The sequence below is a fragment of the Cervus canadensis genome, chromosome 1 (genome assembly GCF_019320065.1).
Source record: "Cervus canadensis isolate Bull #8, Minnesota chromosome 1, ASM1932006v1, whole genome shotgun sequence".
Classification (NCBI taxonomy): domain Eukaryota; kingdom Metazoa; phylum Chordata; class Mammalia; order Artiodactyla; family Cervidae; genus Cervus; species Cervus canadensis.
In genome coordinates, this window is record NC_057386.1 from 58,163,478 (window position 1) to 58,187,056 (window position 23,579).

At 35.9% G+C, this 23,579-nt stretch overlaps 1 protein-coding gene across 1 annotated transcript; it reads left to right on the forward strand.

Moving 5' to 3' along the window:
* The first annotated feature begins 22,472 nt into the window (after positions 1-22,472).
* Positions 22,473-23,161, forward strand: LOC122437422 (mRNA turnover protein 4 homolog). Its single transcript, XM_043462267.1, is given in 2 exon segments — positions 22,473-22,869; positions 22,872-23,161. Coding segments are annotated over 2 exon segments (687 nt in total).
* The last annotated feature ends 418 nt before the right edge of the window (positions 23,162-23,579 follow it).

Sequence of the window (23,579 nt, forward strand, 5' to 3'; positions counted from 1 at the left end):
TAATTACATTATGTCTTGATGTAGAACTTTTTAGATTGATCTATGCATCTGTCTCCTCTCCACTTATCTTTTGTTTTGGGATTTTATCTTGTTCCTTTGTAACATACTCCTCTGTCATCTCATTTTGCCTAACTTGCTGTTTTTATTCCTATATACTTGGTAGGTTGGTTACACTTCTTAATATTAGGGAAGTGATTCTATGTCATAGACATCCTATAGGACCCAGAAGTTCACTTCCTGTGGTCACCAGAGTTATATGCTCTAGGGCTACCCTCTATGTGAACTGCATGAATCCTTCTGTTGCGGGGGGAACATAGGAAGGGTGTGACTGACCCTCGCCTGGTTGAAAAGATCCCATGGGGAAGGAAATGACAACTCATTCCAGTATTCTTGCCTGTAAAATCCCATGGACAGAGGAGCTTGATGGACAAGAGTCCATGGGGTCACAAAAGTCAGATCACAACTATATATATATATATATATATGATTTATTCTCTTAAAAACTTTCATAAATATATGTATATATACATATATTTATGAAAGTTTTTAAGAGAATAAATCCTAAGTTCTCATCACAAGGAGAAGCATGTTTTGTTTTCTCTTTTCTTGTTTTCTCTTTCTGTTGTAGCTGTACAACATGATGAATGCTAAGTGAATTTATTGCAATAGTCATTTAACAAAATATTCACAGTAAACCATTGTGCTGTAGGCCTGAAATTCATGCAGTTAGGTATGTCAGTTACATATCTCAACAAATCTGGTAACAATAGAAGCTTTGGTCGATATCTCAATCACTATAAATCTAGGACCTGCATCTGTTTTGCAAATTAAATTGTTTTAAAAAGAAATTTAAAGCTATGGGGGTGGGGCTTACATTAATGATGCAGAAAATAAAGTGAAAATTTTTAATCTTATTAAGGAAATATTGCTTTCAATTTTTCCCTGAACTTTTTAATATGCATTCTTATTATCCTTCTATTAATCACATTTCATTCTTCTCTTTAAATAGGGTTGCTATATCCAAAAATACTAACATGATATTCATGAAATCAGTTGAAAAATTAATGGATGGGATTCTGATTGAGACTGTGGTGGTTTTGCATTTTTACTTCTTAGATATATATACTTTTTCCATTATGAATTAAAGAATCATTAAAGGAGTCTGTGCTATTCATAATGTTCTTCCTAGACCATTCATTTCAGTCCAGTTGCATTAACTTGGTGCTTAAGTTTATTGATCTAGTCTAGGGGACGACAGAGGATGAGATGGCTGGATGACATCACCAACTCGATGGACATGAGTTTGAGTAAACTCCGGGAGTTTGTGATGGACACGGAGGCCTGGCGTGCTGAGATTCATGGGGTCGCAAAGAGTCGGACACTACTGAGTGACTGAACTGAACTGAACTGAATGCATATTACTCTTGTCAGCATTAAATTTAATTTAGTGCAATGGGGTAAATGAGTTGTTGAAAACATATTTTAATTCCTAAGCCATTAAAATATGGTGTTTTTAACAAATAAGAACTTTATTATATACCAGTACAGTGTATGTGCCTATAAGCTATAGTTCTGCAGAATGTGCTTTTTGGATAGCTTTTCCTTTTTAAAATTATGTTTACCATCTTTCATCTGTATATATGAATGTTCAAGAAATGCTGAACTATTGAAGCATTTTCTTAAAACTGTTCTTCCAGATTTTTCTCAAATAAAGAAATAGGAAATATTAATGTAACCCCAGCCAAATTACAGAATTCTATGATAATCATGTTGAGATCTTCTCAGCAGTTGATTATAGCTAAAGGCATAATGTTGACATTTCAATAAAGACAGATATTAGAGACAGAAAGGATTATTTTATTGTCAAAAATTGATTTTAAAATCTAGAAAAATTAAAGAGCATTTTGTTTTTAAATTTACATATTAATAAGTGTGTGTTAAATTGCTTCAGTTCAGTTCAGTTTATTTCAGTTGCACAGTCGGGTTCGCCTCTTTGTGACCCCATGGACGACAGCATGCCAGGCCTCCCAGTCCATCACCAACTCCTGAATAAGGGAAAAAGTCTGTGTTAAGGATCTTCTATCATCTTCTCTCATACTGTAATCATAATGGGTTCATATGACCATTCCTCAACTAGTTCCTAGCAAAGGGCGTGAGCATTCATTGTATCAGTCAGGTCAATTCCTGATTCAGTTGTGAAAAACAGAACTGTATGCTTGAATGATAGCCACCAGGCAAAACCTAGTTGCTAGTAAGAAGAAAAGGCAAAATGTATCTGTGTTTATCACACAAAATCTCCTATCATAATGTAAATCTCTGAAGTTCTAAATGTTTTTTAGTTCTTTTTTGGACTTGCTTATTGACCTTAAGACTTATTGATGAGAATTGTTTTTACATTTAGTTTTTCAGGTGCTTGCTATTTATTTTGTTCTTAATGTGGTTTTGGTTTTAAATTTTTGTAAGGTTTCTTTTTTGTGATCTTTTGCTTTGTCTCATTTTTGTTAATGTCAAAGCTTTGGATTAAAATTGTGGACACTCCAATGGTTATCTATTAATATTTTATAAATTTAAAGTATATATCTAAATTATATTCAATAATTTAGCAATTTCAATGGCATTTATTGATACCATGACCTGAAAAATAAGGATGTAATTAAACTTAAAATACTTTCTATAACAGACTGGTTCCAAATAGGAAAAGGAGTACATCAAGGCTGTATATTGTCACACTGCTAATTTAACTTATATGCAGAGTACGTCATGAGAAACCCTGGCCTAGAGGAAGCACAAGCTGGAATCAAGATTGCCGGGAGAAATATCAATAACCTCAGATATGCAGATGACATCACCCTTATGGCAGAAGTGAAGAAGAACTAAAGAGCCTCTTGATGAAAGTGAAAGAGGAGAGTGAAAAAATTGACTTAAAGCTCAACATTCAGAAAACTAAGATCATGGTATCCAGTCCCATCACTTCATGGCAATAGATGGGGAAACAGTGGAAACAGTGGCAGACTTTATTTTTATTTATTTATTTATTTAGGCCCCAAAATCATTGCAGATGGTGATTGCAGCCATGAAATTAAAAGACACTTACTCCTTGGCAGGAAATTTATGAGCAACCTAGACAGCACATTAAAAAGCAGAGAGATTACTTTGTCCACAAAGGTCTGTCTAGTCAAGGCTATGGTTTTTCCAGTGGTCATGTATGGATGTGAGAGTTGTACTATAAAGTTGAGTGTCAAAGAATTGATGTTTTTGAACTGTGATGTTGGAGAAGACTCTTGAGAGTCCCTTGGACTGTAAGGAGATCCAACCAGTCCATCCTAAAAGAGATCAGTCCTCGGTGTTCATTGGTAGGACTTCTGTTGAAGCTTTAACTCCAGTACTTTGGCCACCTGATGTGAAGAGCTGACTCGTTTGAAAAGACCCTGATGTTGGGAAAGATTGAGGGCAGGAGGAGAAGGGGACGACAGAGGATGAGATGGTTGGATGACATCACCAGCTGATGGACATGGGTTTGGGTAGACTCCAGGAGTTGTTGATAGACAGGGAGGCCTGGCATGCTGTGATTCATGGGGTCACAAAGAGTCGGACACTACTGAGTGACTGAACTGAACTGAACTGATATATTGTATCTTCCTATTCTTGATTTTGATTAGTTATTACATTTTACATTGTCAGCTTTTATACTTTTTGCATTATAGTCCATCTAGGATGGATTGTAAAATCTAATTTCTATATTTAAATACATACAATGATCACTGCTATTTCTTTTATCTTTCAAATTACTGACATTCATTTTAATTCTGTTTTCCATTTTCTCTTTCTTCTGATTGTCTAGATTTTCATAAAGGATTTAATCAATCCATCTGAGTGTAATTTTCTTCTATATTCTTAAATTGTTGTTGTTGTTCAGGTATTAAGTCATGTCTGGCTCTTTGTGACCCCATTAACTGCAGCATGCCAAGCTTTTTTGTCCTTCACTATCTCCCAGGTTTTGCTCAAATTCATGCCCATTGGGTGGGTGATGCCATCCAGTTATATCATCTTCTGTCGTCCCATTCTCCACTTCCCTCAGTCTTTCTCAGCTTGAGTCTTTTTACAATGAGTCAACTTTGTCCATCAGATACCCAAAGTCTTGGAGCTTCATCTTCAGCATCAGTCCTTCCAATGAATATTCAGGGTTGATTTCCTTTGGAAGTGACTGGTTTACTATCTTTACTGTCCAAGGTACTCTCAAGCATCTTCTCAAGCATCACTATTTGAAAGCATCAATTCTTTGGTGCCCAGTTTTCTTTATGATCTAACTCACATATCCTACATGACAACTGGAAAAACCATACTTTGACTATATGGGCCTTTGTCGGCAATGTGATGTCTCTGCATTTTAATATGCTCTGTAGCTTTGCCATAGCTTTCCTTCCAAAGAGCACGCATCTTTTAATTTCAAGGCTTCAGTCACCGTCTGCAGTGATTTTGGAGCAAGAAAATAAAATCTGTCACACTATCCATTTTTTCTCCATCTACTTGCCATGAAGTGATGGGACCAAATGCCACAATCTTTGTTTATGGAATGTTCAGTTTTAAGCCAGCCTTTTCTTCACTCTCCTCTTTTACCTTCATCAAAAGTCTACTTCCTCTACACTTTCTGCCATTAGAGTGGTATCATCTGCATATTTGAGGTTTTGTTGATATTTCTCCTGACAATCTTAATTCCAGCATGTGAATCTTCTAACCGAGTATATCTCATGATGTACTCTGCATATAAGTTAAATAAGCAGGGTGACAATGTGCAGGATTTACATTACTAAATTACAGACATTACTTCTCCACCATTTTACAATAACTTAGCAGGGTGTGAACTTTCTGTGTTCACTTTTCTCACAATTCTGAAAATATTATTCTAATATATTCTTCTGTTGAATTGTTACTGAAGAGAATTGTGAAGCCTTTTTTTTTTTTTTTGATATTTTTGTTCTACCTAGATTACAGTAGTGTTAATTTTTATATCTTGCAATTGACTGTAACTTCTATGACTATCATGCTTTAGCACTCGCCCTCCCCCCCAATTTGATCACATAGTATTTTTTTTGAATATGTACATTTATTGCTTAATTTATTTAAGAAAAGTGTTCTTTTACTGTATCTATGAATACACTCTGCAATGTGAGAACAATCCCTTTCTGGGTTTAGACTTCCTTCTTTTTTCAGTCATCATATACCAAGGGATGGAACTTCCCTGGTAGCTCACTGGTAAAGACTCTGCCGGCAATGCAGGAGCCTCAAGAATCATGGGTTAAATCCCTGGGTGGGGAAGATCCCCTGAAGGAGGGCCTGGCGACCCCCTCCAGTATTCTCACCTGGAGAATCCCAATGGACAGAGGAGCCTGGCAGGATACAGTTCACAGGGTTACAAACAGTTAGACACGACTGAAGTGACAGCACGCACACACACCAAGGGAGAATTTCATGCACAGATGAGCACAATAAAGAACACTAATGGCAAGGACCTAACAAAGCAGAAGAGATTTTTTTAAAGGTGTCAAGAAGACACAGAAGAACCATACAAAAATGTTCCTAATGACCCAGACAACCACAATGATGTGGTCATTCCCCTAGAGCCAGATATCCTGGAGTGTAAAGTCAAGTGGGCCTTAGAAAGCATTACTATGAACAAAGCTAGTGGAGGTAATGAAATTCCAAATTAGCTGTTTATAATCTTAAAAGATGGTGTTGTTAATGTGGAGGTGATGGAATCCCAACTAAGTTATTTAAAACCTTAAAAGATGGTGCTGCACTCAACATGTCAGCAAATTTGGAAAACTCAACAGTGGCCACAGGACTAGAAAAGGTCAATTTTCATTCCAACTCAAAACAAAGGCAATGCCAAAGAATGTTCAAGCTACCGTACAATTACAATAATTTCACAGGCTAGCAAGGTAATGCTCAAAATCCTTCAAGTTAGGCTTCAACAGTACATGAACTGAACACTTCCAGATGTACAAGCTGGCTGGATTTGGAAAACGCAAAGGAACCATAGATCAAATTGCTAACATCCAATGAATCATAAAAAAAGCAAGGGGATTAAAAAAAAATCTACTTCTGCTTCATTGACTACTATAAAGCCTTTGACTGTGTGGATCACAACAAACTGTGGGAAATTCTTAAAGAGAGGGAAACACCAGACCACCTTACTTGTTCCTGAGAAACCTGTATGCAGAAAAAAAGCAACAGTTAATACGGGAGATGGAAAAACAGTTTGAAATTGGGAAAGGAATATGTCAAGGCTATATATTTTCACTATGCTTGTTTAACTTCTATGCAGACTACATCATATAAAATGCCAGGCTGGATGAATCACAGCTGGAATAAAGATTACCAGAAGAAATACTGATAACCTCAAAAACATTAATAACCTCAAATATCAATAACCTCAATAATAATGCAGATGATGCACTCTAATGGCAGAAAGTGAAGAAGAACTAAAGAACCTCTTGATGAATGTAAATAGAAGAGTGAATAAGTTGGCTTAAAACTCACTCAAAAAACTCAGATCCTGGCAAATGGTCCCATCACTTCATGGCAAATATATGAGCAAAATGTGGAAACAGTGACAAGTTTCATTTTCTTGGGCTTAAAAATAACTGTGGACAGTGATTGCAGCCATGAAATTAGAAGATGCTTGCCCCTTGGAAGAAATGCTATGACAAACCTAGACAGCACATTAAAAAGCAAAGACTTTACCAACAAAGGTCTGTCTAATCAAAGCTATGGTTCTTCCAGTTTTCATGTAAGTATGTGAGAGTTGAACCATAAAGAAGACTGAGTGTTGAAAAGGTGATGCTTTTGAACTATGGTGCTGGAGATGACTCTTGTGAGCTCCTCGGACTGCAAGGAGATAAAACCAGTCAATCCTAAAGGAAATCAACCTTGAATATTCATTGGAAGTAGTTATACTGAAGCTGAGGGGCCAATGCTTTGGCTACGTGACCCAAAGAGTTGACTCACTGGAAAAAAAAAAAAAAAAAAAAACCTTGATGCTGGAAATGATTGAGGACAAAAGAAGAAAATAGTGGCAGGAAGTGAGATGGTTAGATAACATCACTGACTCAATAGATATTAATTTGAGCAAGCTCTGGGAGATAGTGAAGGTCAGATAAGCTTGACCTGCTGCAGTCCATAGGGTTGCAATAAATCAGACAGGACTAAGAGACTAAACAATAGCAAGAATTACTGCCAGCTTATGGTGTAAAGTTACCTGAGTTTACTTATGACAACTGGAAGAATTTTTGTGTTAATTTTTATTTTGTATTGAAGGATAGTTGATTTACCATGTTGTGTTAGTATCAGGTGTACGACAATCTGATTCAGTTATACATATAGTCATTTACTTCAAATTCTGTTCCCATGTAGGTTATTACATAATAGTGAGTAGAATTCCCTGTACTATACAGTAGATACCTTTTGATTATTTATTTTATATATAGTAGTGTCTACATGTTAATCCCAATCTCCTAGTTTGTCCCTCCCTCCAATTTATCTCTTTTGGTAACCATAACTTTGTTTTCAAGTCTGTAAGTCTATTTCTGCTTGTAAATAAGCTCATTTGTATCACTTTTTAGATTTCACACATAAATGATACCATATGATATATGTACTTCTCTGTCTGACTTACTTCAATTAGTAAGATAATCTCTAGGCCCATCTATATTACTGTAAATGGCATGATTTTATTCTTTTTAATGGTTTAGTAACATTCCATTGTATATATGTTCCATGTGCTCTTTATCCATTCTTCTGTTGATGGACATTTAGGTTGTGTCTATGTCTTGATTATTGTAAATAGTGCAGCAATGATCATCTGGGTGCATATATCTTTTTGAGTTATGGTATTTTCTGAATTTATATCCAGGAGTGGGACTCCTGGTTCATATGGTAATTGCATATTTAGTTTTTTAAGGAATCCCCGCATTGTTCTGCATAATAGCATATCACTTTACATTCTCAAGAACAATGTAGGAAGGTTCCTTTTCTCCACACCCTATCCACCATTTATTGTTTGTAGACTTTTTGATGATAGCCATTCTGACTGATGTAAGGTGATATCTCATTGTAATTTTGATTTGCATTTCCCTAATAATTTGCAATTTTTGCATTGTTCTTTGCTTTTTGGCCATCTGCATGTCTTCTTTGGAGAAATATCTATTTATATTTTCTACCTGGATTTGTAAGTTTTTTAATATTCAGCTGCATGAGCTGTTTGAGTATTTTGAAAATCTCTTGTCAGTAGCGTAATTTATAAATATTTTCTCCCATTCTGTGGGAGACAATGCCTTTTCATTTTGTTCATGATTTCCTTTGTTGCACAAAGTTTTTAAGCTTAATTATGCTCCATTTGTTTACTTTTGTTTTTATTTCCAATACTCTGGGAGATGGATCATAGAAAATCGTGCTGCTATTTATGTCAAAGAGTGTTTTGTATATGCTTTCCTCAAACGTTTATAGTATTCAGATTTACATTTAGGTCTTCACTCCGTTTTGAGCTTATTTTTATGTATGATGCTAGATAATGTTCTAATTCCATTCTTTTACATGTACCTGTTCAGTTTTTCCAGTACCGCTTGAAAAGGTTGTCTTTTCTCCATTATCTATTCTTGTCTCCTCCATCCATAAGTTGACCATGAGCATGTGGATTTATGGGCTTCCTATGCATTCTATTGAACTATATTTATATTTTTCTGTCAGTACTGTACTATTTTGATTATTGTGGCTTTGGAGTATGGTCTGAAGTAAAGAAGTCTGTTTCCTGAAAGCTGAAAGTATTCTATGGCAGAATTTATCAAACTTTATTAACACAAATGAATGATGCTAAGTGTGCCAGGTATTCTGAGTTGTGGACGTGAACTGGTAAACAGGAAATCTGCAATTACTTTCTACATAGCTTATTATGAGAAATGTAAGTACCATTATTCAGATTCAGTTTCAGAAAAATCTGTTTTATTTCATGTAAAGGAGAACTTAATAGAAGAAAAAGTACCTATAATCTACCCTCTCACTCTCAATCTTAACTTCCAGATATAACTATTATTTGAATCAGAGAGTCAGTAGTAAAGATGAAATAAATGCAGCAACATACAAAATCAAGAAAGAAACCAATCTAGTACAAAAGAGAGCATTTTAAAATAATCATATAGATATTGTGTAATAATAGACAAATCAATAGTAGAGAATACCATGTCAATGCACAAAACTGAACAGTGTCAAAACTTCATAGGTTTGTATTCAGGGGTGGAGGGGGAAGAAGAGTAGTATTTACAATAAATAATACTGGATTTGTTGGATATTGGTGAGGAAAAATTAATTTTGATCCTTAGTTTGATTTTTCCTAGCTTTGTTGAAATATAAATGACACAAAATTGTCTTCAGTATAGTATATAATAAAGCATTGTTAGGTCTAGTCACCATACTGTATTTAGATCCTAGTAACATATTCAATGTCGGACATGACTGAGCAACTGAACTGAACTGAACTGAACATATTCAACTTACAACTGGGAGTTTGTACCCTATGACCACTGTTACTCATTTTAGGCACGCCCTTATCCTTGGCAACCACCAACCTGCTATCTCTGTTTCTATGAGTTCAGTTTAAAATTTCACATAAAAGTGAGATTACAGAGTGTTTGCCTTTGTCTGTCTGACATTTCACTTAGCGTAAATGGTTCATCCAAGTTGATGCAAATGCCAGGGTATGGAACGACAGACTGTGCTTCAAGGTTGATTGAAGACACAGCCTGGGGTTTGCAATTGGATAGAGCTTTGGCTGTGCTCAGCTGTTGGGTAATGTTGGTGGATTCCTGCCCTGTTTGGGCAGGGCCCCTAGCTATACTCCAAAGTTAGTTGGAGCTGTAGATAATGCTTTGTGACAGTGGAGTCCTCTGTCCAGACTTTCTGGTTGGGTAGGATTATAGGCTATGCTCCCCAATTTGGTGGGCCCTCTGGCTGGGCTCCCTGCCTTCACAGGCTATATTTGGCAATTACACAAAGATATATGCTGAGCTCTTTTGCTGGGTATGGTCGCTGAACTAAGCAGAGATGCAGGATATGCTCCACAGAGTAACACCGGACATTATGCTTAGCAGTAGGATAGGAGAGCAAATTTTCTCCCTGTCTGAGTAGAGCCTTAGGTTGTGCTCCACAGCTGGTATAGCCCACTGGCTGTGTTTCCAAATCAGGCATAACTGCCAGACAAACTCGTTGGCCATAGAGGACCACTAGTTTGGCTCTACAAATGGGCAAAGCTGCTGATTCCTGGCTGAAATCTCTGTTCAGGCACCACTGCAGGCAGAAGTTAAGACTGTCAAGATGTGAACACAGGTTGCTGTAAGCCTCTTCCCCTTCTCAGTCTCTATCTGAAATCCTGTGTTATAGATCCGCAGGTTCCCCCAGTGATGCTTGTGGTGTTAGACTCCACTGAGCTTCCTGGAAAGTGTCTGACAATGTGAAGGGAGCCAGATGTTCACCTTGGGCTAGCATTTTCCCACTAGAGAAATGGTAAACCCAGGAGAACCCTCTTAATGCTGCCCTATGCAAGCATGGGGAAGGGTAAGGTGGTCAAAATGTGGCTGCCCCTCTTTGCCTTCTAATACAGTTCATCTTGGTCTCTGATGTCCATGGAAGTGCTACTGCCCATGTCCCACACCCATCCTAGGTCCTGGCACTTTTATAATAGTGTTTTATATATGTAAAGTTACTGTACGGTCTTCTTGTGAGGGAGACTAAAGTCAGTAACTCTTCAATGTATTGCCATTTTGATGATGCAGTTCAGTTCATTTCAGTTCAGTCGCTCAGTTGTGTCCGACTCTTTGTGACCCCATGAATCGCAGCATGCCAGGCCTCCCTGTCCATCACACCTTCCTTTAATTTAAAGTGAAACTCAAAACAATTTTGAGGAAGAAGGGCATGGTTAAAGGACACACAAACTAAGAGAATTCACCACCACCAAAGCAGTTTACAACAATTTCTAAAGGAACTTCTCTGAACAAGTCACCAGCACCCAAGAGCAGAGAAAAAAAAAAAAAAAAAAAGAAGAAGGGAATGATAATAGACCAAAAACAATTAACAAATTTACCATAGGAACATATGTATTAATAATTATTTTAAATGTAAATGGATTAAATGCTCCAAACAAGAGACATAGACTGGCTGAATGGATACAAAATCAAGATCCATATATATGCTGTCCACAAGATACCCACTTCAGCCCTAACAGATTGAAACAAAACAATTTGAGGCACAGACTGGAAGTGAGGGGTTGAAAATAGGTACTCCATGCAAATGGAAAATGAAAAGAAAGCTGAAGTACCAATACTCATATCAAAAAAAAAAAAAAAAAATATATATATATATATATATATAATATATATATATATATACTTTAAAATAAGAGACAAAGAAGAACACTACATAATTACCAAGGGATTGATTCAAGAAGAAGACATAATAACTATAAATATACATGCATCCAACATAGGAGTACCTCAATATATAAGGCGAATGCTAACAGTCATAAAGGGGGAAATTGATTATAATAGTGGGGAAGACAATATCAAAGATCAATGAAACTAAAAGCTGGTTCTTTTAAAAAATAAAATTGATAAGCTTTTAGCCAGATTCATCAAGGAAAAAAAAGAAAGACAGAAGACTCAAAGCAGTAAAATCAGAAATGAAAAAGGAGAAGTTACAAGTAACACCATGATAATACAAAGGAACACAAGAGACCACAATGAGGTACTTTATGCCAATAAAATGGACAACATGGAAAAAATGGACAGATTCTTAGGTACAATTTCCAAGACTGAAACAGGAAGAAATATAAAATATGAACAGACCAATCACAATATTGAAATTTAAACTCTGACTTAAAAAGTTCTAAAAAGAAAACTCCAGGACCAGGAGGCTTCACATAGGGAATTCTATCAAATATTTAGAGAAAAACTAACACTTATCTTTCAGAAACTCTTCCAAAGAATTCCTGGGGAATGAAACTTGCCAAATTCACACTGTAAGGGCACCATCACCCTGATACCAAAACCAAAGATGCTTACAAAAATAAAATGTTAAGGCAGTATCACTGATGAACATAAACACAAACGTCTGCAACAAAATGCTAGCAATCTGAATTCAACAATATATTAAAAAGATCAAGAGAGGTTTTCCCCAGGGATGCAAGGATTTTTTAATATCCACCAAATCAATAAATGTGATATACCACATCAACCAATTGAAGAATAAAAACTGTATGATCAACTCAATAGTTGCAGGAAAGCTTTTGACAGTATTCAACACCCACTTAAAATAAAAACTCTTAAGAAAGTGAGCATAAAAGGAACATAACTCAACATGATAAAGGATGACAAACCTACAGATAACATCATACTCAATGGTGAATTGCTAAAAGCATTTCTCCTAAGATTAGAAATGAGACAAAGATTTTCACTCTCACTACCTTTATTTAACATAGTTTAAGTAGCTAAAGAAATAAAAGCAATCCAAGCTGGAAGAGTTTAAACTATCACAGTCTGCTGAAGACATGCTACTGTAAATAGAAAATCCTAAGGATGCTACCAGAAAACTACTAGACTTTAATAATGAATTTGATAAAGTTGCAGGTTACAAAATTAATACACAGAAATCTGTTGCATTTCTGTACACTAAAAACAAAAGGCCAGAAAGAGAAGTCCAATAAGTAAGCCCATTTACCATCACATCTAAAAGAGTAAAATACCTAGGAATAAGTCTACTTAAAGAGACAAAACATCTGTACTCTGAAAATCATAAGAAACTGATGAAAGAAATCAAAGATGACATGAACAAATGGAAAGATATACTATTTGGGGGATATCAGAAGAATCAATACTGTCAAAATGCCTATACTACCCAAGGCAATCTACAGATTCAATGGAATCACTATTCCAATCCAACTTTGGAATGACTTGGTACAATGAAAGAGTACCAAGGATATTTTTCACAGAACTAGGAAAAAAAGAAAAGAAAACTTAAAATTATACACAAAAGACCCTGAGTAGCCAAAATGGAAAAAAGAAAAATGGAGCTCAAAGAACTGGGGTCCCTGACTTCAGATTATGCTATAAAACTATACTCATCAAAACAGTATGGTACTGGCACAAAAATAGAAATATAGAACAGTGGAACAGGACAGACTGTCCAGAAATAGACTCATGAACCTATAGTCAATTAATATACAACAAAAGAGGCAAAACTATAAAATGAAAGAAAGACAGTCTTTTTAATAAATGGTGCTGGGAAAACTGGACAGCTACATTTAAAAAAGTGAAATTAGATCATTCTTTAAGACCATACACAAAGATAAACTCAAAATAGATTAAAGTTCTAAATGTCAGATGGGACACTCTAAAACTCTAAGAAGAAAACATAGGCTGAATATTCTGTGACATAAATCATAGTAAGATCTTTTTTGATCTATCTCCCAGAGTAGTGAAAATAAAAACAAAAATAAACAAATGGAAGTTAATTAAACTCTAAAGCTTTTGCACAGTGAAGGAAACCATAAAACGAAAAGACAGTCCACATAGTGGGAGAAAATATTTGCAAATTATGTGACTGACAAGAAATTAGTCTCCAAAATTTACAGCTTATGCAGCTTAGTGCAATCAAAACAGACAACCCAATCAAAAAAATTGGAAGATCTAAGAAGATCTAAATAGACATTTCTCCAAAGAAGTCATACAGGAGGCCAAGAAGCATTTGGAAATATGTTCAATATTGCTTTTTATCAGAGAAATGCACATTAAAGCTACAGTGAGATATCACCTCACAGCAGTCAGGATGGCTATCATAAAAAAAAAAAAAAAAAAAAAAAATCCTAAATGCCAGAGAGGGTGTGAAGAGAAAGAAATCCTTCTATACTCTTGGTAGGAATGCAAATTGGCATAGCCACTGTGGAGAACAATATGGAGGTTCCTTTAAAAAAAAAAAAAAAAAACTAAAAAGAGAGCTATCATATGATCCAGCAGTCTCATTCCTGGGCGTATATCTGGGAAAAAACATAGTCTGAAAGGGTATGCATCCCAATGTTCACTGCAACACTGTTTTCAACAGCCACAATTGGAAGCGACCTAAATCTCCAGCAACAGTTGAATGGATAACGAAGATGTAGTACATATATACAATGGAATATTGCTCAGCCATTAAAAAGAAAGAAAGAATGTCATTTGTAGCAACATGAATGGACCTAGAGAATGTCATACTGAGTGAAGTAAGTCAGACATAAAAAGAGAAATATCCTATGGTATTGCTTATATGTGGAACCAAAAAAAAAGAAAAAGATCCAAATGAAACTATTTACAAAACATAAACAGACTTAAATCTGAGGGAATGAACTTGTAGTTACCAGAGGGAAAGGGACAGGGGGAGGGATTTTTAGGGAGTATGGTATTAACATGTACACACTGTTATATTTAAAATAAATAACCAACAAGTACTTCCTATATAGCATAAGGAAATCAGGTCAATATTATGTAACAACCTAAATGGCAAAAGAATTTGAAAAAGAATAGATGTATATATCACTGAATCACTTTTGCTGTACTCCTGAAACTAAAACACCATTGTTAATAGACTATACTCCAATGTAAAATAAGAAGTTTAAAAAACAAAGAAAAATTAAAAAATAATAATGAAAGTATTGCAGTAGTTTAAATATAAATCATGGAACAGGCTTTTATGAATGTGGAGGGAGAAAAGAAGCAATTCAGATTTTTATTTCATAAAACAATTCATGTGTAGTGACCAATGGAGTGCATAAATTACAACTGAGCTTCAAAAATAATATATAAGCTTAACAGAATATTGTATTTTCCCAATCAACCTTATTAATATTCTTTCTAAGTATAAAAAAAAATGGAAGCTTGGATTCTTCAACTTAAAAAAAATTATATAAGATCTTATTCTGTCCTCTCCATTTTTTTTTTTTTTTTTTGCTATAGTTCTTTAATATCATCAATACAATTTGTTTCTTTCTCCTTGAGTGTTTATTTTTTATTCTGGAGTGGGTTGCCATTTCCTTCTCCAATGATGTTGGTTGTTGATTTTTAATATATTCCCCTTATTCCATTGAGGTATGCTTCCTTTAGAATAATTTTGTTGAGTTTTAAATCATGAATGGACAAATGTTATCAAATGCTTTTTCTGCATCTATTGAGATGATCAGGTTACTTTTATAAGTCCCTTTTTTAATGTGGCATATCACACTGATTGATTTGTGGAAACTAAACCATTCTTGCATCCCTGGAATAAGTTCTACCTGATTATGATATATGGTCTTTTTTCTGTATTTTGAATTTGATTTGTTCATATCATATTGAAGATTGTGCTTATGTATTCATCAGGGATAATGGCCCATCGTTTCCACATTGACTGTGCAGGGCCAGAAACCATGGATCTAGGACACAGCTGTGAGCAAGATCTGCTTCCCCCAGCATAATGGCAAGTCCTGACTTGGTAAGGGACTGCAGTTTTGTTTTGTTTCGTTTTGTTTTTCTTAGAATTGATTTCTTATTTTGTTGTGGCCAGAAAAGAGGCTTGATTTCAAGCTTCTTTAATTTATTAAGACTGGTTTTGTGGCCTAGAATGTGATCTATGCTTGAGAATGTTCCATGCGCAGTTTAAAAGAATGTGCATTTTGCTGGTTTTGGATGGGATGCTTTGCAGATACCTATTAAATCCATCTGGTCTAATGTGTCATTTAAGACAACTGTCTATTGATCTTTTTGGTATAAATCATTTATCCATTTTTGTAAGCAGAGTATTAAAGTCCTCTGTTGTTGTTCAGTCATGCAGTCCAACTCTTTGCAATTCCATGGACTGCAGTACACCAGGCCTCCCAGTCCCTCACAATCTCCCAAAGTTTGCCCAAGTTCATGTTCATTGCATCGGTGATGCTGTCCAGTTATCTCATCCTCTGACACCCTCTTCTCCTTCTGCTGGCAGTCTTTCCCAGCATCAGGGACTTTTCCAATGAGTCATCTGTTTGCATCAGATGGCCAAAATATTGGAGCTTCAACTTCAGCATCAGTCCTTTCAGTGAATATTCAGGGTTGATCTCACTTAAGATTGACTGTTTTGATCTCCTTGCTGTCCAAGGGACTTCCAGGAGTCTTCTTTAGCACTACAGTTCGAAGGTATCAATTCTTTGGCATTCTGCCTTCTTTATGGTTCAGCTTTCACAACTGTGCATGACCACTGGAGGACCATAGCTTTGACTATACAGACCTTTGTTGGCAGAATAAAGTCTCTGCTTTTTGGCACACTGTCGAGGTTTGCCATCACTTTCCTGCTAAGAAATTAGCATCTTCTGATTTCATGGCTGCAATCATCATCTGCAGTGATTTTGGAACCCAAGAAGAGGAAGTCTGTCACTACTTCCACATTTTGCCTTTCCATTTGTCATGCACTAATGGGGTTAGATGCCATAATCTTAGTTTTTTGTTTTTCTAGTATTTAGTCTTAAGCCAGCTCTTTAACTCTCTTCCTTCACCCTCATCTAGAGGCTCTTCAGTTCCTCTTCACTTTCTGCCATTAGACTGGTATCATCCGCATATCTGAGGTTGTTGATGTTTCTCCCACCTATCTTGATTACAGCTTGTAACTCATCCAACCCCATATTTCTCATGATGTGCTCAGCATGTATGTTAAACAAGCAGGGTGACAGCAGACAGCCCCGTCATACTCTTTTCTTGATCTTGAACAAATAATTTGTTCCATACAGGGTTTTAACTGTTGCTTCTTGGCCCACATTGAGGTTTCTTAGGAGACAGGTAAGAAGGTCTGATATTCCCAACTCTCTAAGAGCTTTCCATAGTTTTTCATGATCCAAACAGTCAAAGACCTTAGCATAGTCAATGAAACAGAGATAGATTTTTTTTTTCCTGAAATTCCCTTGATTTCGCTATAATCCAGGGAATGTTGGCAATTTGATCTCTAGTTCTTCTTCCTTTTCTAAACCCAGCTTGGACATCTGCCATTTCTTGGTTTGCATAATGCCAAAGCCTAGCATGCAGGATTTTAAGCATGACCTCACTAGCATGGGGGATGAGTGCAATTGTCCTATGGTTAGCACACTCTTTGGGACTGCCCTTCTTGAGAATTGGCATGAGAATTGACCTTTTCCAGTCCTGTGGTCACTCCTGGGTCTTCCAGATTTGCTGACATAATGAATGCAAAACCTTGATGGCATCATCCTTTAGGGATCTAAATAGGTCTGCTTGAATTTTATCACATCCACTAGTTTTATTAACAACAGTGCTTCTTAAGGTATAGTTGACTTCACACTCTAGAATGTCTGCCCCTAGGTGAATAACCACACTGTCTCAGTAATCTGATTTGTTAAGATTTTTAAATGGAGCTCTGTGTATTCTTTCCATCTCATCATGATCTCTTCAGTATCTACTAGGTCTCTACAATTTTTATTCTTTATTGTGCCCATCTTTGGGTGGAATGTTCCCTTGATATTTCATTTCCAGTTTTCCTGAAAAGATCTCCAGTCTTTATCCTTTTGTTGTTTTCTTCTATTGTTAAGCACTGTTCATTGAAGAAGTCCTTCTTGTCCCTTCTAGCTATTCTTTGAAAGTATGCATTTAATTGGATGTGTCTTTCCATCTCTGCCTTGCTTTTTGCTTTTCTTCATTATTCCTCTATTTGTAAGGTCTCCTCAGATAATCACTTTGCCTTCTTGGGACTAGACTCAAGGGACTAGATTTAGTTAACAGTGTGCCTGAACAACTATGGACAGAGGTCTGTAATATTGTACAGGAGGCAGAAAACAAAACCATCCCAAAAAAAGAAAAGCAAAAAAGCATTAAAGTCCTCTATTCTTATTATATTACTGTCAATTTTTCCCTTTATGTCTGCTAATGCTTTCTTTATAATTAGGTGCCTATATTTTTATGAAATATATTTTTTCATAAGAATATATTTTTGTGAAAGCTATGTCTTCTTGAATTGACTCCTTTATCATTACATAATGCCCCCTTTGTGTTTTGCTGTAAACTTTCTTTTAAAGTTTTATAAAAGTCTTGCTACAATAATCTTGCTTTCATTTTTTACTTACATGGATTATCTTTTTCTCTCTCTTCACTTTCAGGCTGTGTGTCCTGTTTTGTAGTTAATCCCTTGTAGGCAGCCAATATATAGGTCTTCTTCTTTTTCTTTTTTTTTCTGATTAGACTATTTAGTCCATTTACACTCAGTCTTTATTAATAGACGTAGACTTATTGCCACTTTCTTAATTGTCATTTTGTTTTCTTACTGTTTTTTAGTTATTCTGTTCTTTTATCCATCTTTTAGTCTCTTCTTTGTGGGTTTACTTTTTCTTTCTTTTTTTTTCACTTACATATCTATTATAGTTTCCTGATTTGTAGCTATCATAAAGTCTGTGTATATATAGTAACCTATAAATATACCTACAAGTTTTAAACAAATAGTCATTTAAATTCAAATAAGGCAAGAAACTATAAAATTCTTGGAGGGAAAAATAGGTAGAGCACTCTTTGATATAAATCACAGCAGTATCCTCTTTTATCCACCTCATAGAGTAAAGGAAATTAAAACAAAATTAAAAGGTGGAACTTAATTAAACTTAAAAGATTTGCACAGCAAAGGAAAGTATGAATAAGATGAAAAGACAACCCTCAGAATGGGAGAAAATAATTGCAAAGGAAGCAATTGACAAAGGATTAATCTCCAAAATATACAGCAGCTCATGCAGCTCCATACCAGAAACACAAACAATGCAATAGAAAATGGGTGGAAGATCCAAACAGATATTTCTCCAAAGAAAACATACAAATGACCAATAAACACGTGAGATGATACTCAATATCATTCATCATTAGAGAAATGCAAATCACAAATATCGTGTGGTATCAGAATGCCCATCGCTAAAATTCTACAAACTACAAATGCTGGAGAGGGTGTGGAGAAAGGGGAATCTTCTTACAGTGTTGGGGGAATGTAATTGATACAGTCACTATGGAGAAAAGTATGGAGAAGCTGTAAAAATCTAGGAATAAACTACTACCTGCATGCATTCTCAGTCTCTTCAGTCATGGCCAATCGTTCATGACCCACTTACTGTAGCATGCCAGGCTTCTCTGTCCATGGGATTTTCCCAGCAAGAAGGCTGGAGTGGGTTGCCACGCCCTTCTCCAGGAGATCTTCCCAACCATAGGATTGAATATGTGACTCCCACATCTCCTGTATTGAAGAGGGGGTTCTTTACTGCTGAGCCACCAGGGAAGCCCTAAAACTACCATATGACCCAAAAATTCCACCACTGGGCATATGATGAGAAATTCATAATTGACAAAGACATGTGTACCTCTGTGTTCATTGCAACACTATATGCAATAGCTAGGACATGGAAACAACATAGATGTCCATTAACAGATGAATGGATAAAGTAGTTGTGGTACATATGCACAATATAATATCCTCAGCCATGAAAAGGAAAGCATTTGAGTCAGTTCTACTGAGGTGGATGTACCTAGAGCTTGTTACATAAAAGCTGTAAAATACAACAGAAAAACACACACTGTGGGGGAAAATTAAAATATTGAATTTTAGAATGTGTTTCAATTTAAATGACTATCATCAATCAGATATGAAAATAAAAACCTACAATAAGTATATAAAAATTAAAAAGAAAGAAAAAGTTTTTATAACAGAACACTAAAAATCAACACTAAAAAATCGAACACTAAATTTTCAGAAAACTAAGTTCATGGCATCCAGTCCCATCACTTCATGGCAAACAGATGGGGAAACAGTGACTGACTTTACTTTGGGGGGCTCCAAAATCACTGCAGATGGTGACTGCAGCCATGAAATTAAAAGAGACTTACTCCTTGGAAGGAAAGTTATGATCAACCTAGACAGTGTATTAAAAAGCAGAGACATTACTTTGTCAACAAAGGTCTGTCTAGTCAAGGCTGTGGTTTTTTCCAGTAGTCATGTATGGATGTGAGAGTTGGACTATAAAGAAAGCTGAGCACCAAAGAATTGATGCTTTTGAACTGTGGTGTGGGAGAAGACTCTTGAGAGTCCCTTGGACTGCAAGGAGATCCAACCAGTCCATCCTAAAAGAGATCAGTCCTCAGTGTTCATTGGTAGGACTGCTGTTGAAGCTTTAACTCCAGTACTTTGGCCACCTGATGTGAAGAGCTGATTCATTTGAAAAGACCCTCATGTTGGGAAAGGTTGAAGGCAGGAGGAGAAGGGGATGACAGAGGATGAGATGGTTGGATGGTATCACAGACTCAATGGACATGAGTTTGGGTAAACTCTGGGAGTTGGTGATGGACAGAGAGGCCTGCGTGCTGCAGTTCACGGCGTGGCAAAGAGTCAGACATGACTGAGGGACTGAACTGAACTGAAAAAATCAAACCACAAGGACAGAGACTAAAAGAAGAAAAGAACAGAGAAGAGCTACAAAAGAAACAAGAACATAGTAACAAAATAGAAACAAGCAAATGCTTATCAATTATGACTTTAAATATCAATGTACTAAGTGCTCCAATCAGAAGACTTATGTTGGATATTTGAATAAGTAAAAAAAAAAAACATCTATATGCTGCCTATAGGAGACTCACTTAAAACTAACGATACACACACTGAAAGAACAGAGGTTGAAAAGTTATTTCATGAAAATGGAAATGAAAATAAGCTTGTGTAGCAATACTTATATCTGACAAATTATAATTTGAAATAAAGTTTATAATAAAGACAAATAAGGGCATTATATAATTACAACAAAGGCAAACCAAAGAAGAGGATATAATATAATAAATATGTGTGCACCTAATGTAGGAACACCTAAGTATATAAAGCAAATACTAATAGAAGTAATCAAGTAATTCAGTAGCAGTTGGGAACTTTTCACCACACTTGCATCAATAGATAGAACATCTAGATAGAAAATCAATAACCAGTGGCCTTAAATGAAACATACAACCAGATGGATTTAACAGATATCTACAAGACTTTACATCCTAAACAGCAGCATGCACATTTTTTTTTTAACTGGACATGGAATGTTCTCCATGATAGATCACATACTTCGTCAAATAACAAATCTCAATTAATTTAAGAAGATAGAAATTATATCAAGCATTGTTTCCATCCACCATGGTATAATACTAAAAATCAATTAATAGAAGAAAACTGGGGGGAAAAAAACTCAAACATGTGGAGAAATGCTACTAAATAGAACAATGAGTCAATGAAGAATTCAAATACGAAATCAGATATTGTGTTGAGACAACAGAAAATTAAAACACAATGTTCTAAAATCTTTGAGACATAGAAAAATAGTTATAAGAGGGAAGTTTTTAACAATATTAGATTACCTCGAGGTAGAAGAAAAAAGTCTCAAACAACATAACTTTTCATCTTAAGGTACAAGAAAAGAAAAACAAACCAAAACCCAAATTCAGCAGAAAGAAGGAAATAATAAAGACAATAGCAGAAATAAATAAAACAAAAGCCAAAAAGTAGAGAAAAATCAATGAAACTATATATAAAAAGTAAATGATAAAACTTTAGCCAGACTCATTATTTAAAAAAAAGAAAGAAAGAAAGAAAGGGCTCACATAAACAAAATTAGTCTAAAAGTAAGAGAATTGCAACCAATACCAAAAAAATACAAATAATCATAAGAGAATACTATGAAATGTTATACACCCAGAAATTGGACAACCTAGACTAAATAGATAGAGTTTAGAAACATACAATCTTCCATGACTAAATGGAAGATTACCATGATATCAAAATTAGGAAAACTATTTTAAAAATATTGATTTGTGATAAAACCTTAAACAAAGTTGTTACAGAGGGAGCATAACTCAGCATACTAGAGGTTGTTGTTACCAAATCCAGAGCTAACATCACACTCAATGGGGAAAATGTCAAAACTTTTCCTTCAAGATCAGAAACAAGGATGCACAATCTCACCATTCTATTTAACATAGTACTGGAAGTCCTAGGCACAGCAATCAGAAAAGAAAAAGAAGTAAAGGCATCCAAATTGGAAAGGAAAAAGTAAAATTGTTACTATTTGCAAATGATAGAATACTATATGTAATACACCCTGACGTCTCCACCAGAAAACTCTGAGAATCAATACATGAATTCAGCAAAGTTTCAGGATATGAGATTAACATAAGGAAGTCTGTTGTTTTTCTGTACACTAATAATTTCTATTAGAAACAAATCAAGAAAGCAATCCAATTTACCATCTCATCAGAAAGAATAACATTCTTAGGAATAAAATTAATTAAGGATGTGAGAGACTTATACTCTGAAAACTATAACTTTGATGATGGAAATTGTAAATGATACATTTAAATGAAACACATCTAGGTGCCTGTAATGAGATGCCCAAATCCAAGGGCAACAGGAAAGTCTTCCTAACCAAAACTGCCAAGAAAGGCTTGGAACTGAAACAGAACTTGACAGAAGAGCTTAGGAAATGTGTGGACACATACAAGTACCTCTTCATCTTCTCCATGGCTAACATGAGGAAGAACAAGCTGAAGGACATCCACAGTGCCTGGAAGCACAGTCTAATGTTTTTTGGCAAAAACAAAGTGATGATGGTGGACTTGGGTCAAGGCCCATCTGATGAGTGCAAAGAAAATCTGCATCAGGTCAGCAGAAAGTTGAGGAGTGAGATTGGTCTTCTTTTTACCAGTGACACTGAGAAGGAAGTGAATGAGTGGTTCATGAAATACACAGAAATGCACTACACCTGAGGTGGGAACAAAGCTGCTTTCTGGACCTGGGACTCCTGGAGCAGTTACCAGATTCCATGGAGCCACACCTGAGGCAGCTGAGTCTGCCCTCGGCTCCAAATAAAGGTGTGGTGAACCTGCTGTCTGACCACAAGGTGTGCAAAGAAGATGATGTGCTGACTCCAGAGCAGGCCCACATACTGAAGCTTTTGGGGTATTGCATAGCTGAACTCAAGGTGATCATCAAATACATGCAGGACATGCCTTCCAGAAGGTTCCTACAGATGGGAGATAGCCTTTCACAGTTAGAGGAAGTCAGTGATGACAGCTGATGGGCACTGTAGCCGGGGCTTCTGGGCCTCTCCAGGCCTTGCCCAGCCTGGACCACGAGGGACTGCCAGTGCCTTCCTGGGAGAGCAGCCATGAATTTTGCTGTGGATGAACACAAGGGAGGCTGACAAGGACAGATTATTTTTCTATAAACAACAAAGCTGTCATTCAGGGTGTCTTCTTCCAAGGGGACTTTTCTTGAGAAAAAAAAGCTGTTGGGTTTGGGCTTTGGTTTGGAGAAAAAAAGAAAATAAATGAAACACATCTAGTTTTTCTGGGTTAGAAGAATTAATATTGTTAAATGTTAATATTACCTGAAGCAATCTATAGATTTAATAAAATTCTCTACCAAAATACCCATGACAGGGACTCCAGTGGTTAAGAATCCATGTTCCAATACAGGGAACATGGGTTTTATCT